Source organism: Ammospiza nelsoni, chromosome 16 (assembly GCF_027579445.1).
Source record: "Ammospiza nelsoni isolate bAmmNel1 chromosome 16, bAmmNel1.pri, whole genome shotgun sequence".
Classification (NCBI taxonomy): Eukaryota; Metazoa; Chordata; class Aves; order Passeriformes; family Passerellidae; genus Ammospiza; species Ammospiza nelsoni.
The window spans coordinates 12,979,441-12,995,016 of NC_080648.1; the positions used below are offsets into that span (position 1 = coordinate 12,979,441).

Consider the following 15,576-nt stretch of genomic DNA (forward strand, 5'->3'; position numbering starts at 1 on the left):
GCATATTCCTGTTCACAGAGCCCATCACCCCTTCCCTTCCCCCAGGACACACTGCTGAAGCCATCCCTGATCCCTGGAGCACCTCCACACTGCAGCAGCCCCTCCTGGAGCACAGTCCCCATTCCCAGGACACATCTCCCCCCCTGGCTGCAGCAGCCAGCACAGCCTGCCTTCACCACACCGCTGTATACCCAGTTCTGAAATAAACCTCCGTTATTCCACCCAGGCTGGCTCTGATCTGTCCCCCAGGTGGCCTGGGCACAAATGGCACACTGCCACCTCCTGCTGCTGCCACATGTCCCCAGGGGTCAGCCCTGCTCCGTGCTAGGTGACAGAGTCTACATCCATGTGGGTGAGCCCTGCTTCACGCTGGGTTGTGGCGTCCTGGTCCCCAATGCTCAGAGCCCTGCTCCATGCCAGGATTGTGGCATCCTCATCCCTGTGAGTCAGACCTGCTCCACGCCGGGGTGATGGCATCGCAGTCCCCAAGGGTCACAGCCCTGCTCCGCCCCCTTTCTCAGCCAGAAATAACTTCTGTCCCTGGCTGGACCTTGGCATCTGGGCTGGAGCCCGGCACGGCTTGGGGCGAGCAGCAGGAGCCTGAGGGGGCCAGGGAGGGCCAGCAGAGGCCACCGGGTGCTGGTGGCTGCAGCTTGGCTTCAGCCTCATCCCCAGCACAGCAGGAGAAGCATCTTCAGTGCCCCAGAAGCATCTGGGGTATCCCCTGGCCAGGTAGGGAAGGTGAGGCCCCACGTGGGGGTCAGCAGGTGGGTGGGTGCACAGGGCTTGGGGATGTCCTTGGAAAAGGGGACAGCACCACTGTGGGGGTCAGGGTACGGTCTCCCTGGAGGAGGGCAGAGGGAAGGATGGGGTGCAGGTCCCTGGCTCGTTGTGAGGATGGTCAATGCTGAGCTCAGAGCTGGCAGGGAGCTGTGCCAGGCACCCCAGCCCCACGGGAACCCCGGCACTGCAGGGCCCTCAGGGGAAGCTGCCCTGCATCAGCCCGAGCTGAGCAGTGCCAGAGGCACCAAACAGGGTGGAACAGCACTTGGGGAGCCGAGTGTCCCAGCAGCACAGGAGGGCTCTGCTGCAGGTGGGCAGCTCAGGGGGCTCACACTGGAGCTGGTTTCCAGCCACCTCTCCACATTGGAGCAACTCAGCTGAGTGGTGCCATGATCCTTCTTGCTGCTGGCTGGGCTCACCATCTCCCTGCAGGTTCAGGGCTGCAGCTCCTGCACCCTGGGAGCCAGCAGCTGAAAATAGCTCTGCTAAGGCGGAGGTGCTGGGGGGGCAGTAGCCAGGGCCCCTGCTCGGCCAGCACCTGCTGCTCTGAGGGCACCTAGGGCACAAGGACAACAGCTCACTGTGGGAAAAGACAGGGGCGAGGACAGTTTCTGCCCTAAAGAAAGGCAGAGAGGAAGAAGGACAGGCAGGGGCTGAGGGACAGTGTGATATGAACATTCCCTATGTCTGTTGAAGGGGACAGAGAGCGGTGCAAGAAGATGCTTAGGGGTGATGCTGACCAGGGGAGATGCTCAGCTGAATCCTAGCACCTCTCTGGGGCATGCCTGGGGCTGACATGTTCCCATGTTTGGTGTCACTCCTGGAGTGCCTTTCTCTTCCAGCCTGACAGGATCCATCCCCCTCGCCCAGAGCTGCCCCAGGAGCACGGCAGCAGGTGATGGCCATCATGAGACCGGGCCCTGAAAATGGTAAGGGAGTGCAGGTGTGTCACCAGCCCCAGGACAGTGCTGGCCTCCCTGCCTAGGGGCCAGACCCAGCTCTGGTTGAGGCCACTTGCCCTGTTTTTGCTGGAACAGTCCATGCACAGGGTGGGAGAGGCTGCTTGAACATCTGGAGCTCCCTGGCACTCCTCACACTGAGGAAACGCCAGTCCCTGAGGTGGGCAAATGGCCCAGCCACAGAGCAGAGACCCCAACAAGGGGACACACGGTCTGTGCTGCCTTGGGGGGGTCCCCAACCCTGCAGCATCCTCAGCTGTAGCTGTGCTCTCCAGCCTCCTCAGAGCCCCAGCTGGACCTGGGGAAGAAGATGAGCACAACACAGGACCTGATGATCGAGGAGCTCTCCCTGCCCAACAACCGCGGCTCCCGGCTCTTCCAGCAGCGCCAGAAGCGCGTGCAGCGCTTTGTCTTTGAGCACCCCAGCGGCTCCAGGCAGGTGGGTCTGAGGCCAGCCCTTCCCTGGCCCTTGCAGCCTTTCCAGGGAAGGAATTCCTGATTCCTGCCAGGGTCAGTGGTCTCTCTGCAGGGCAGCCATGGTTGGCTGACTGCTATGCAGAGGTGAGGGGGGAGGAGAGATGTCATGGTGGGCTGGGCATGGAGATGGGCAAACATGGGGTTCAACATCCAGGAAAGAGGGGGATCATGCTGATCCCCCTCTGCACCCACTGACTGTCTCCTGCAGCTCCCAGGGCAAGGGGTAGGCGGGTCCCACCACACTGGGAAAGGTGGTCCAGAAGGAACAGTGAATGAGCACATGGTGAGTAGATGGAGGAAGCTCTGAGGTGCTTTCAAGCACCCCCTGAGTTCCAGATGGGGCAGGGGGAACTCCCCCTGTGCCTGTTAATTCTCCCCTCCACAGGCAGGTGAAAATGCTGGGGGCCAGGAGAATTATCACTCCGAGCTCCACATAGCAGCATCACCCCAAGGTGGCCCCCCAGAAGTACCCAAGAAGTCAGAGAAGGTCCTGCACATGAGCAAAGTGCTGAACCCCAGTGCCCTGGCCCCAGGTAAGTCAAAGCTTCCTGCACCTGAACCCAGCTCTGCTGTGATCTCAGCAACAGGGGGCTGGAAGCAGTGAGCTGCTGCTTGCTCAGGGGTCTGCCCAACCCTCCTCCAGAGATTTTATGTGTACAAATATGTATGTATAGATACAGAAATATATATATGTTAGAGATACTCATTCCTGCACCAGTAACAGGCCGTGGCCATGCAGAAACCAGGCTGTTCCCAGCCCCCTGGCTCTGGCCCCAGCACCCACACTGTGTCTCTCCCCTGCACAGGGTACTCCAGCCCCCTCAAAGAGATCCCCCATGAGAAGTTCAATGCCACTGCCATCCCCAAGGGCTACCGGTCCCCGTGGCAGGAGCTGTTTGGTGACAGGGACAATGCTGTGTACAGCAAGAACCCGCCACCCATGAGACCCCCTGCGTGGGACTTCAGGAGCTTCAATAGGTAACGGGGGCTGACACCACCAGCCACAACAGCCCTTGGCCAAGCCCTTGAGCCTCCAGGAGCACCCAACATCCTGCCAGGGAAATGTAACCATTGATGTCCTCTTTATACCCCAGAGGGGCTCAGGATGCTCTTTTCTTACTCAGGAGCTCCTCTGTGGCTCCCTGCTGCCTCCAGCAGCTCTGCCCCAGATCTCCTCTCAGCTCCACTACTGGGCTCACACACCCTTAAGCAGCTTGATCTCACTGGGTAACCTCAGTGAGAGGGATGAAATTTGGGAGGACCATTTCTTACAAACATGGCCCTGGAGTAGGAATCACTCCAGTTCCCAGCTGGGCTCAGCTCTGGGCTGCATGGAGGAATGACACAGTGCCAAGTCTCTTTCCTAATTCCCTTAAGGTATTCAAGCAGCTGCTGGAAGCAGTGGGGGTATAAGGTTAATCTTCCCACAGAGTGCTAAGAGGTGACCAGATTCCTTCCAAGCACCTGCTGGAGCCCAAAGCCTCCAGGCCAGGGCAAGCTCCCTGCCCTCTGGCTGCTTCTGGGGGAGCACAGCTGGTGCCCCCTCACACCCCCAAATTACACTGGGGTCAAGGGTGGGACCCTGGAGCAAAGGCTGCCAAGACAGATCTCCTTTCTGGAAAGGAGTTTAGGGGGGATCCAGGAGATGGAGATCTGCTGGCAGCAAAGCATCAGCAGCCCATGGCAGAACAAGGAGAACTGAAGTTTTAAGCTGAATATCATCCCAGGGAATCAGCAAAAAGAGTCCTGTCTGTCCTCCTCCCTGAAATTCTCTGTGATGAGGATGGAATTACATTGGCTTTGGTGGCCTGGCCAAAGTCACCTTCCAGTAGTCAAGTTCCCACTGGAGTTTCCCCCTGGGACACAGCACTGGTCCCCAGCAGACCATGTGCCAACAGCAGCAGCAGCTCCCCAGGGCTGGATTTGAAGCGTGCTGTGCTTTCAGCACTTGGCAGAAGGGGCTGTGAGGGCTTTTCCTTGTGGGAAAAGCCATCCTAAAGAGCAAAGATGAGCCTGGCCACCACCATCCCTTTGCTGCTCTCCTCCCCCTCAGCCCTGGGGCTTTGCCATGTGGCTGTCCTTGAGGAGTTAAAGCCAAGGAGGGGCTGCAGGGGGAGGACAAGGAGCTGCTGCAGACACTTGGCTCTTTTCTTTCAACATTTAGCCATGTTTCTGCCTCAGGATTTATTTATGGACAGGGACTGAAGCAAGGGCATGTTTCTGAATAATACTCTACCCTGTACCATTTCTCCCCTCTCACACACTGCCTTTCTATTTTAAGTCTTCAACTGTAATTTAATACAGATGGATGCTAATTTAACTCCAAGGCTCTTGCCACCTCCTCTAATTCTTCAGTGAGGCAGGAAGATTCAGAAAGCCAATCTGCTTTTAACTGGGCTTTTCACAATTTTCCAAGCTTTTAAATCACTTCTCAGTTCAAATACCAAGCCACAGACAAACTTTTTGGAACAAGCTGGCTATCGAAAAGCCAGTGGTCTTGCCTAAGGCTAGCTGAATCCCAGCACAGCTCTCTCTCATGGGTCACAGAGCAAGGGCAAGTCCACCATCTCCACAACAACTGCGTTAAAGCAGGCTGATTTATCCACAATTTAAGATATTCAGACTGATGCAAAAACCTGGGCCACCTTGCTAAGATGTGCTGCTTTAAGAGAGAGTGAAAACCAAGCTTTGACAAAGACTGTCTTTTCCCAAAAGAAAGTTCCTAGAACAAACTTGTCTTATTTGCCTTTCCCCTCTTATTGCAAAACAGTGCCACGTTATTAATGTTCTAGCTGTGCTTCCCAAAGCAAACATTCCCAGTTTTGCCTCACTGATAACTCAGCCCCATGTGCTGCTCCAAAACCAACATTCTTGGCTTTTTGGGGGCTGGCACACTTTTCCCCAGTCCCTTTCCACATTTCTCCAGAAAGAGATGACAGCTCTTGCCCCCACACTGCTCCTCCTGTTAGTCATTGTTCAGGAGGAGCGGTCCCAAAAGGCAGGATGGAGGCAGGGCCAAGAGAGCTGCATGTGCTGGTGTGATCCAGAGCAGTGTCAGCCCCAGCCCTGTGCAGGACACAGGAGCTGCAGATGAGGCACTCTCAAGACCAGGGGTTTGTCACTGTTACTGGTTTGAGTCTAAGCCCTTCCACGTGCAGAACACTTCCACCAACACCCAGGCATCAAACCCCACTCTTCAGGCTTGAGTTGAGGTGGGCTCTGTACCAGAGAACCATCCCAGTGGGCTGGCAGGGCTCTAACAGTGTCCTGGGGAGGAAGAGGAGGGTTAGGCAATGCAACAGGCATTGCTACATTGTGCTGGGCTCAGTAAATCCAAATTTGTTTTTTCTAACACCTTCACAACACGGCCAGCCTCTCCTTGGGACTAAGTGTGCTTCTCCTTGTGCTGCAGGACCCCAGCCCCGTTTGACAGGGCGTTGGTTGGTGAGCTGTTCTCCCTGCCCACCGTGGAGCTGGATAACCTGAGTGTGCTGGAGGTGATTTCCCACAGGCCCAACTTCAACAGGGTGGCCCAAGGCTGGGTGCGGATCCTGCCGGAGAGCGAAGAGCTGTAGGACGTGTTCCCTTCCCCATGGCCACGGATGGTTCCCTCACTGGACTCAGACATGCTCACAGGAGAGGGGAGGGAGGGCAGGAATCCTCCATGGAAGCTCAGCTGGTGGGCTTGGGTTGTCATCTTTGAGTGGGGTTTGAATGAGCTCGAGTGTGGGACCATTCTGAGCTCCCCTTGCAGTCAGTGCCAAGCCAACCAGCCAAGCCCTCACTGTTAATCCAGCAGATCCCTGCAAGCTCCCACAGAGCCTGTCCTCTCCCCTGCCTCATGGAAAACAGCAGCACCACCAGCTGCAACACACCAAGGCTGCCTCACTGCATCCTCACTGGCACACGAGACCTGCTCGCACACCTGGTGCTTTTGCAGAGAAATTCCATCTTCAGGACAGCTCTGCATCTGTCATTGCAGTCAGGACACAGAGAGGAGGTGATAATGGAAGAGCAATAATAAAACAAGTTACTTGAGGCACTGGCACGTTTAAAGTACCTACCTTGAGCTTGGCTGGACAACAACAAATGTTTACCAATACAGCACAGCCATGATAGAGGGGAGAGGAATGCTGGGAGTTGGAAACTTGTGCTCTGTTTTCCAGAAGCTACTGGCTAGCACTTGGCAGCTATTTCCCCTTCCTACTGCCCTTTGCATGTCTTGCTTGAACATCTAATCCAGGCTCTCTGAGTGACTTATGACAGGTTTGCTTCATGTAGTTGGTCAATGATAGGCCCTGCAGAACCACAGCAGTGTGAGGATGTGCCAGGGTGCTCTGGTAACTTCCACACCAGTGGGAAGGAAAAGCAGCACAGCTGTGCCTCCAGAGCAAGCACAGGCTTTCTTGGGAATGTGGAAATCAGCAGTGAGGATCCAACTACACCAACATTTCTAGCAGTGACACACAGTGGGACATGCAGCTAACAACAGCTACAGTCACCAGAATACCTGGGGAACCCCATTCACAAAAACCTCTGACTCAACACAGGCTTCCTTCAACTGCTTTTGTCAGGTTCTTAACATTACCCTTTCTTATACTCCCAAAAGCACCAGGATAAAAGTTCCTTTTTCCACCACTGTGGTTAAATGGGGCAAGTTGTGGTAAAATTGCAGTTAGCAGCTGCCTCATTTGTGAAGTTTGTAACGCTGTGCAGAGCAAACCCCACGCAGGGATTCTGCTGCCACAACACATCATTCAGGTGGGAAGCTTTCATTACTCAGTTTCCCACAGAAGCAGGAGGGGGCAAGCAAGCAGAAAGAAAAATGGTTTGTTCCTTAGAAACAATAAATCTGTGATGTTTAATTGCTGCTCTGTTCCAGTTCCATTTCTCTCCTCTTTGTCCAGCATCTGCAGAATCTAGGCACTCCGGGTTACTGGCTGGTTACTGGAAATAATAAATAAATTGGGATGATGTGAAGTCTCCTGCATGCCAAATCTGTTACAGCATTCACAGGTTCTGGCTACAGACACTCTGGACCAGAGCAGTGCAAATGCCACAGCTCTCTCCCATCCACCAGCATGTCCAACACACCCTGGGTGAGCTCTCCCCTGACAAAAGCAAAACTAATCACCCATACACAAAGCCCAGCTCTTTCTCCATAGAAAGCCAGCCTGTGGTGCCACAAGTTCTACTCCTCCTCTGCTTTGTTTTCTTGTCTTTTCTTAACCAAGAAGTCAGGAAAAAGGAGGGAGAAAAATTCTGTACAGTGGTAAGGCCAAGCCATGGGTTTGGCAGGTCTGATGAACTCATTTTCCAACTCCTATTCAGTCCTGGTTTAATACCTCATTAGAATAATACATCATTAGTTACCTGACAGAAAAGTCTCTGGTTACATTTTTACAGTCCATAACATTCCAACTGAGGATATCAAATGGCTAGAAAAGGGTTTGGTTTTGTTTTTCCAGAAGTTTATTTCAAAAGTGTGCCAATGGGATACACAGCTAGTACTGCAATTCTGGTACCCCAGACCCACAGACCCCTGACAGCCCTTCTGTCTGTCCCCCACCCACCCCCCACACTAACAGAAAGACCTGGGACATATCAAGAACCCGATTATAAGTGGAGACACGGAGCTGAGCTTGCCCTGTGGCTGCAAGCAGGGAAATAAGGCATCTCTAGCTCACCCACAGCTCAACATATGGTGCTACCATGGTAACTAGAAAATAACATTTACTTCAAGGATGAGGGTGGCAGGACGTGCTAGGGGCTGCTGTGCTTTCCTGCGTGGGCACCCATCCTCTGGGGATCCTGGGATGGGTAGTGGATGGGGCCTGGGGCTCTCATGAAGGGAGGTGGGGGCCCCATGGCGTGGAACATGTGTGGTCCAAAACCTGCAGAAACAAAAGTTGGCAGCTTCAGGCAAAGCAAAAGAAAACCTGCTGTGTGTGTACTGCTGCTTCAAAGTGCTGATACCACAGCTGGCTGACAGCTGTAACCCACAAATGTGCACATCTCCCATCTCCCCAAACTCCTGCCCTCTTTTCAGTACAACTAGGGCCAATCCCTACCCAATACACATCCTTACAAATAAAAGCTGGTGGGGGGACTGGGCAGGTGTCTCTTATACCCATCTAAATGTTTCCTACTCAACCACAGAGCAGAGCAAATACATCTGTGAGAGTCCAAAATTCCATTAAAAAGAAAAAAAAGTATCTCTGGATAGATATATAGAAAGCCAAGGACATGCCAGCATTCAACCATCTGCAAAATTACCCTTTCAAGTCTGGGTTAATGTGCCATTTACACAGCCAGCAAAAGCACTGAGTATGTCTCGGTACCAGTAATCAACGTGCCTGGGAATTTGCAAGCAAATACCAACCACAACAGGCAGCTCAGTTCAATTAAACTGTGCTGACAGCTCAGTTTAGCTCATCCATTTACACTGTGTGATCAGGGATGAGGAAAATGAGCTCAGGAGGAAGAGACTGTCTAACACTGAATTTCACACCCCTCTGGAGGGGGAGGCACAGGTACCTGGAGGCGGCGGTGGAGCGATGCCAGGAGGGGGTGGCAGGGCAATGTTCACCACGGCTGAAGGGCCACTTGGAGGTAGATTGAAGTAATTTGCAGAAGCCTCCTCTTCTGCAGCTGGAGGAGGGGGGAGGGCTGCAGAAAAAGTACATATAGTTATGGAAAATCTCTCAGGCAAGACAAGCAGAGGTGTCTGCCTTCAGACACGGACCACAACCCACGCTTTCACAAGGGCAAACTGTTTTTACTATTTCATGTATGAACTGGAGTGAGAAGCTGAACTGCCCTGAAACTCCAGTCACCACATTCCTTCATCTGAAACCAGCTTTGCTTTGTCCATCACACAACACTCAATGGACATTAAAAGCGTGGGTTGCAAGTATCTGTGAGCTAAGGAAGTTGAATTCAGCTTTAACTTTTCACTCATCACATAAAGAACTCTCTTTTCATCAAGGATCTGCTCCTAGACAAAGCTCATCTCCCATCCAGCTGGATGTGCTGCAAACCTCCTGTAACTGCTCTGGGCTCACCACAGCCTCTACCATCCTGAACTGTCACTGCTCCTGGAAGTTTAACAGCAGTCTCACTGGTGGAAGTGGGTCAGCATTAAGTGTTTCAGGGATGAATACAACTCCTTTACCTCCAGGAAGTCCTGGAACTGGCTCCAGCTTTATCCCTGATTCTGTAGTGCCTTCCTTGTCTTTTTCTTTTCCTCTTGCTGCCTGGGACCTGAAAAACAGACAAAAGTTTGAGAGCAAGGATGAGAAAAGCAGGATAAGGAGATATTTACGTCACAGTGGCTTCACACTATCTATTCCAGATCTATTTCTTCAGGCCAAAGACGAAAAACTCATAGAACATCAGACAGATGGTACCAAGTTTGCAAACAGTGTTTACAGGAGATGGACTAGGAAAAAAGCTACCAAAGCTCATCCATAATCCTCAGCCAAGAAATCCTTTATGCTGTTTGTGTCATCTCCAAGCCAGATCCCATTGTAAAAATAAAACCAAAATGCAAGAGGACCCCAAATATTTACCAAACAAGTATCAACTTCTGCATAATAATCCTGGTGGTCAAGACTGTAAACTGAGAGAAGAACTTGCAAATCCTCAAGGCTTCCTCCCCCCACACTTACCTTCCCCATTTGACATTGAGCCTGCGGCCGTTGACGATGAGTTTGTTGAAGGATTTCTCAGCAGCCACCTCTGCAGCCTGCCTGGTGGCAAACTGGATGAAAGCACATTGCTGCCTCTGCACCACCGTGATCGTCCGGATCTCCCCAAACTGGTAGAAGTGATTTCTGTATGGGACAAAAAAATGTATTATGATTCTCCACTCCTCCCAGTCACAGGGTATAGAGCAGGTGAGATAGGCATGCTCAGAAACTTTGTCTTCTCCATTTCCAGCTCGAACTAATCATTAGAAATCAATAATCAATCAGTTAATCATAATTAGCCTCCATGCAATTATGGAGCAATTAAAGCTCTGCAGCACCTTCTCTCAGTAGCTAGCTAGAGGATACAGGACCTCCTTGTAAAAAGGGTTACACAGTATCCCCAACAGCACAAAGGGATGGCTCATCTTTAAAGAGATACATTTTAATCAAAGCATTTGAAATGTGCCTGCTTGTTCTCCAACAAGAGGGCACTCCTCTGCACTTGCCCACCAACCAGTTCCCCATTAAAAAAACCTGAAATCCAGATTTATTTTTGTTCCTCACTTGAAGAGCCATTATCAAAGTGTCAAACAAAAAGGCAAGGGCAATACAAATTCACCAACATACCGGAGATCTGATTCAGTGATGGTATCTCCAAGCCCTCCAACATACAGTGTAGTAATAGTCTTGTCCTCAGGAGGATCTAGACGAGGCATAGTTGATGCTCGTTTCAGAAGTTTGTCAGCTACAGGATCATTAATTCCATAGTAACGATCCTTGATGTTCTGGTCAGCCAGAGGATCATCTGGATCTGTAGGTTTCTCATGTCTAAGGTTCAGCAAACAAAGCACTTTATAACATCAGGGATGACTGAATGGATTAAAATTACTGTAGCTGCCAGTTTCCCTTCTCAAAGCCTCGGGTCAATTATATCCTTAACCCTGTCCACATAAACATGCCAAAATGGAACAAAGCCCTGAAGACTTCAGCTGCAGCCAGGACTGCGTCAAGTTCTGAATGAATGGTGCTTCTGACAGCTCAGCACTCAGCACTACAAAACACAAGAGCTGGGTTTGAAACGGCCTCTTGTTCAAATACAAAGATCTCTGCTTGAGGGGACTGACGCCACAAAGGGGAAAAATTGACTACACAAGAGAAGAGCTGCAGTCACTGCTTTGGTAAAGGACACAGCCAACTTCTCACAAACCAACTTCCACCACAGAGATTCATTTGCTGGCACTGGATGCAAGTGTTGCCCTGACCCAAATCACTGTAGTGTCTCCTGCCCACTGCAGCATCTCCAAGGGAAGCTGCATCTGCCTGTGGTGCAGAGATGGACTGTCCAAGCTGTGTCTGTACCTGTAGGGACACTCCTCTCCTCTCTTGCACTCTCCTTTCACCCAGAAGGAACAGATGTGAGGACGGTTGCGTTTGTAGTATGGAGTGGTTCGGGCCAGCTTCAGCAGCATGTCACTGGTAGAAGTAGCTTTTCCTAGTGCACCAACTGGTCTGGTGCCATCAGAATTGGCTATCTAAAAGCAGGCAGAACACAAATAATTGTGTGCATATCAGCACTGAACACTAATGCACAGAATCAGAGCAAGCAAGTGGTCTTAAGAGAAGCTAGGTCATTGCTGCCCTTTCCTCCCTACACACAGGCACACAAAAACCATGATCATGGCTGGCTACACTCACCTCTCGCTCCATGTTCTGGGTGTAGTATTCTTTGTTGACGTCAGATTTAGGCATTTCATCCTTAAGGGAGAGTCCTGCATCCCGGACTTGGATAGGCAAACCTAAAATGAAACAAAAAACCCCAACCAATCCATATGAAGAACAAGCTGAAAGAGCAGAAAGAGTGATTTCTGTAACCTGCAGTGACCAGAGGTAAATCATCTGCTTCTCAGGGAAACCACTCTGCCCTTGAACCTCTGAAGAGACAAGACCTGCTCATCTCAAAGACTGTGCAGTGCCAATTACATGCACACATTTAAAGTGATTCCACCAGCTCCCGTTTCAGAGGGCAGCTCCCTGTCCTGGATGAGGTTTTTGGGTACACACCATACTCCAGGTCGAGCAGGCAGGTCTGACAGACATTCTTCAGCTTGCTGCAGGTCTGGCACACTTCTGTCTTCTTGAAGCGCATCCGCACGCCGGGGCACCAGCGGAACACCGTGAAGGGCCTGGCACAAATCTGGGACACAAAGGGGGCACTTGGTTCACCCTGCACACAGCTACTGTCTGCTCCTGCATGGAAACACACTCCAAACCCATCCAGCTTCTCCAAACCATAAACACAACTTCTTTGTCCTAAAGCTAAAATTCAGAGCTCAGGAAAAACTCGTTTCTAATTGGGGTTTTACTTTGACAGGAATAAGTGTTAGGGAAGCTGGTTTTTTTTTGACTGCTGTTTTTATTTTTATTTATTGCATTTATTTATTTCTTTATTTAAATGCAGATCTACTCAAAGATAAATAAATTCTCTTTGATTCCAGGTGATGTCAGTGTGGAGCTTCTAGAGATGAATTACAATGATGAGTACATCAGGCACCAGCACAGCAGCAACCTGCAGGAGGTCATGAGAGCTTTGGTGCAGAAGAGTGATGTTCCCTCTTATCTCATGGAATGATGTATTTGCTTCCTCTGCAGGTACAGCCTGAGCTCATAATACAATCTCAGTATGTGCAGACTCCAAATTACACCTTTTCTCTACCTCAGATGAAAACTGATAAAAGGGCAAAAATTTAATTTCCCTCAGTCCAGGCAACACTGAGTATTTTTTGTTCTTGGAAATAACTGTGGCTTATTTCTTGGACAGCCAACACAAATCACCAAATAGCCATTAATAACATACACAGTAAAACCCAAACTCCAGGTATTTTGCACTTCTCAGTAAAAACAACCAACTCACCCAAGAAAACATGGATCATTTAAAATCCTGCAATAACTTCACATATAGTACAAAAGTATTTGCAAAACCTCATTTTGATAAACATGAAAACTTGTTTAGACAAACTCAGGATTTGCTCAATAATTTTACTATTTTAGAACCAACTGACTTTGTCTAACAAGCACAGTAGACCGACCTAAAAATTTAAGTAGTTACATAAATATTTTAAGTTAACCCAGATAAGCACTCTTCTGAAGCTGACAGGTTTTTAATCATTAAAATGGATTGTTCCTAGATCTGCACCAATTTTGACAATCTTTCTTCAAAACACACAAACATACCTTGCATTCTTTTCCATATTTTTCTTTGGTCTGAAATATAGAAAAATAAAAATGAAACATATCATTGATATGATAACACAGTAGGTTTTTTTATATTTATGCTGCATTTAGATACACTCATCCCTATGTATTTGGTTTACACCTTGGGAAGTCAACAGGACAAAAAATAATAAATTCTAAATACTCTCAATACACTTTTGGTTTAGAAACTTTCAAGTAACAGAGTACCTCAAGTCCCACCTCCTGTACTGATGAAAGGTGAGAATGAAAAGGAGCATTATCAGCTCTTTTTAAGGAAAGGTGATGTTACATTAAATAACCCATAGAAACAAACAGGTTTAGAAATATCCCCCACAGTAGCATTAGGGTTCTGTTTCATAAGAACAAACCAATCTCTCTGAGAAAATTTGTGGAACATGAATATGAAGGAGATAATGTCAATGTAGGTCATGGGCAACCAGGCCAGGCAGAGAAAAGCATCAGAACATGGACTGACTCACCCTGCACAGAGCAAACCCAGGAAAACAAACAGGAATTTAAACTACCTTCATAAACCACTTTTAACTTAATTTTAGAGGTGGGTATTTGGCACATTTTAGAAATTGCACTTATTAGAATTTGAGCAGCTCACAACTGTCCATGTTGGAGATTGCCAACACTAAAATTTCATTTTCTACCATTTCCTGCACTCCAGACACTGGACTGGATCATCTTCTCTCCTTTGTCATTGATTTGTTCTTAAATCACACCTCTAACTGTGATATTACACACCAACAACAGCTGGAACCAGATCCTGTTGTGCAGAACCAGCTGTTCAGCAGTGTGTGCTCATTTCAGCACCTCCTCCTGTACCTGGCCCTATTTCAGTCCCCAAACCCAGTTTTAGGGCCAGCACAGAGAGAGGGAAGGGCTGCAGGGCCCAACAAGCACCTACCATCCGAATGTAGGGATTTTCTCCAAGACATGTCTGGCACAGGATAGGGAAGTCCTGAATGGAGCAAGAAGAAAATCAGGAATTTTTAACAAGCTCTGCCACCACAACAGCATTCAAGTCACACTATGAAAAATTATCTAGTTTAACTCATCAGACAGATTAAAAGATGCAAATGGTTTCAGAGACACTGGGAGAGCTGCAAACCATGACCCAGGCCCAGCTTCTTGCAGAATGATAATCTGCCGGCTATTATACTTGGAGTAAATCTTAGAATAACCAAGTAAAAATCGTATTCTTGAGATGTGAACCTGTCAGCGCCCGGACTGCAGCAGGCGACACCGCCCCCGTTATCCCTCAGCAGCGATTGCCTGCACTGGGCCCGCTCTGGGGAGGCTTCAGCAGGAAGGGACGCGGCCAGGGGCACCCGAGGGGCCCAGCTCGGCCCCGCAGCTGCTGCAGCCCCTCAGGGCGGCGCGGGGGAAGGAGCGGCGGGCAGCTCGCTCCCTTTGGGCCGCGGGGAGAGCCGGGGAACCGCGGCACAGCCTCAGCCGAGCTGGCGGGTCCCCAGGGCGGGTGAAGGGTCCCCACGGCAGCTGGCGGGTCCCCAGGGACGGCAGCGGGTCCCCAGGGACGGCAGCGGGTCCCCCTGGCAGGTCCCAGCCCCGGGGCCGCCTCCCCGCGCTCCGCCCGCCTCGCGGCCTTGTCGCCCCCCGCGCTCCCGCGGCGGAGCCGAGCCCGCCGGCCCAGGCCCGCCCCTCCCGGCTGCCCCGGCCCCTCGCGGCCGCCCCGCTCACCGCATCCTCCCAGTTCTGCCGGTTGTACGTGTTGGAGCCCAGCGATGTGGACATGGCGGCCCCGCTCCGCTGCCGGCAGGCGGCGGCCGGAAGTGACGCCACTTCCACCAGCGCCGTGACGGAAAAGGCGGGCTGCGGCAGCGGTGACGTCACAGCGGCAGGGGGCGCTCCAGGCACGGCTGAACGGGCGAGACCACGAGAAATGAAGGGGGGGAGCACGGGGACGAGACCATTGGGAACGGACGGGGGAGCCCCGCCTTTTGTTTTGTTTAAATAACGATTGTTTTGGAATAAGAGGCAGCGCACTGAATCCGAGAGCCACGTGTGGTTTATTGAAGGTCACTACACGACGTCAAGCACAAGGCAACAGGCGCCTGTCGGGGAGCAGGGACAGGGGCAGGGACACGCAATTCCTTTCCTATGGCCTACAGCACCTGCGGGGAGGGGAGAGCAGCTCGCCGAGCTCAGAGCGCCACAGCCCAGTGCACCCTTTGTTTGTAGTGACAAGAGCCCAGGTCACGTTGCCTGCAGCAAACCCCAGGCACAGCTCCAGGCCTGGGTCCTGGGAGGTCTTTCTGTGGTGGTGTCCAAGTGCAGCAGCTGCTTTGGCTACTGAACAGAGAAGTTGTGGCCAGAGGTGAAGTGCTTTGTTATCCGGACAGGGAAAGCCACAGCAGGCACTAGCATTACACATTAACTACTAACTA

The 15,576-nt window shown here is 51.0% G+C and overlaps 2 protein-coding genes across 2 annotated transcripts; one reads left to right on the top strand and one right to left on the bottom strand.

Annotated features, from left to right (window-relative positions):
- Positions 1-568: 568 nt before the first annotated feature.
- On the top strand, positions 569-7,084 carry MYOZ3 (myozenin 3). The gene is made up of 7 exons (XM_059483946.1): positions 569-732; positions 1,626-1,712; positions 2,018-2,181; positions 2,428-2,502; positions 2,605-2,752; positions 3,026-3,197; positions 5,632-7,084. The coding sequence occupies exons 2-7, from the start codon at positions 1,682-1,684 to the stop codon at positions 5,792-5,794; spliced, it is 753 nt and encodes a 250-aa protein (XP_059339929.1). The 5' UTR covers positions 569-732; positions 1,626-1,681; the 3' UTR covers positions 5,795-7,084.
- A 709-nt stretch (positions 7,085-7,793) lies between these two features.
- On the bottom strand, positions 7,794-14,959 carry RBM22 (RNA binding motif protein 22). Its single transcript, XM_059483509.1, has 11 exons — positions 14,870-14,959; positions 14,076-14,129; positions 13,142-13,171; positions 11,972-12,104; positions 11,606-11,706; positions 11,270-11,442; positions 10,538-10,738; positions 9,890-10,054; positions 9,394-9,482; positions 8,757-8,888; positions 7,794-8,113 (listed from the first exon to the last, which is right to left on the bottom strand). The coding sequence occupies exons 1-11, from the start codon at positions 14,921-14,923 to the stop codon at positions 7,983-7,985; spliced, it is 1,263 nt and encodes a 420-aa protein (XP_059339492.1). The 5' UTR covers positions 14,924-14,959; the 3' UTR covers positions 7,794-7,982.
- Positions 14,960-15,576: the final 617 nt, after the last annotated feature.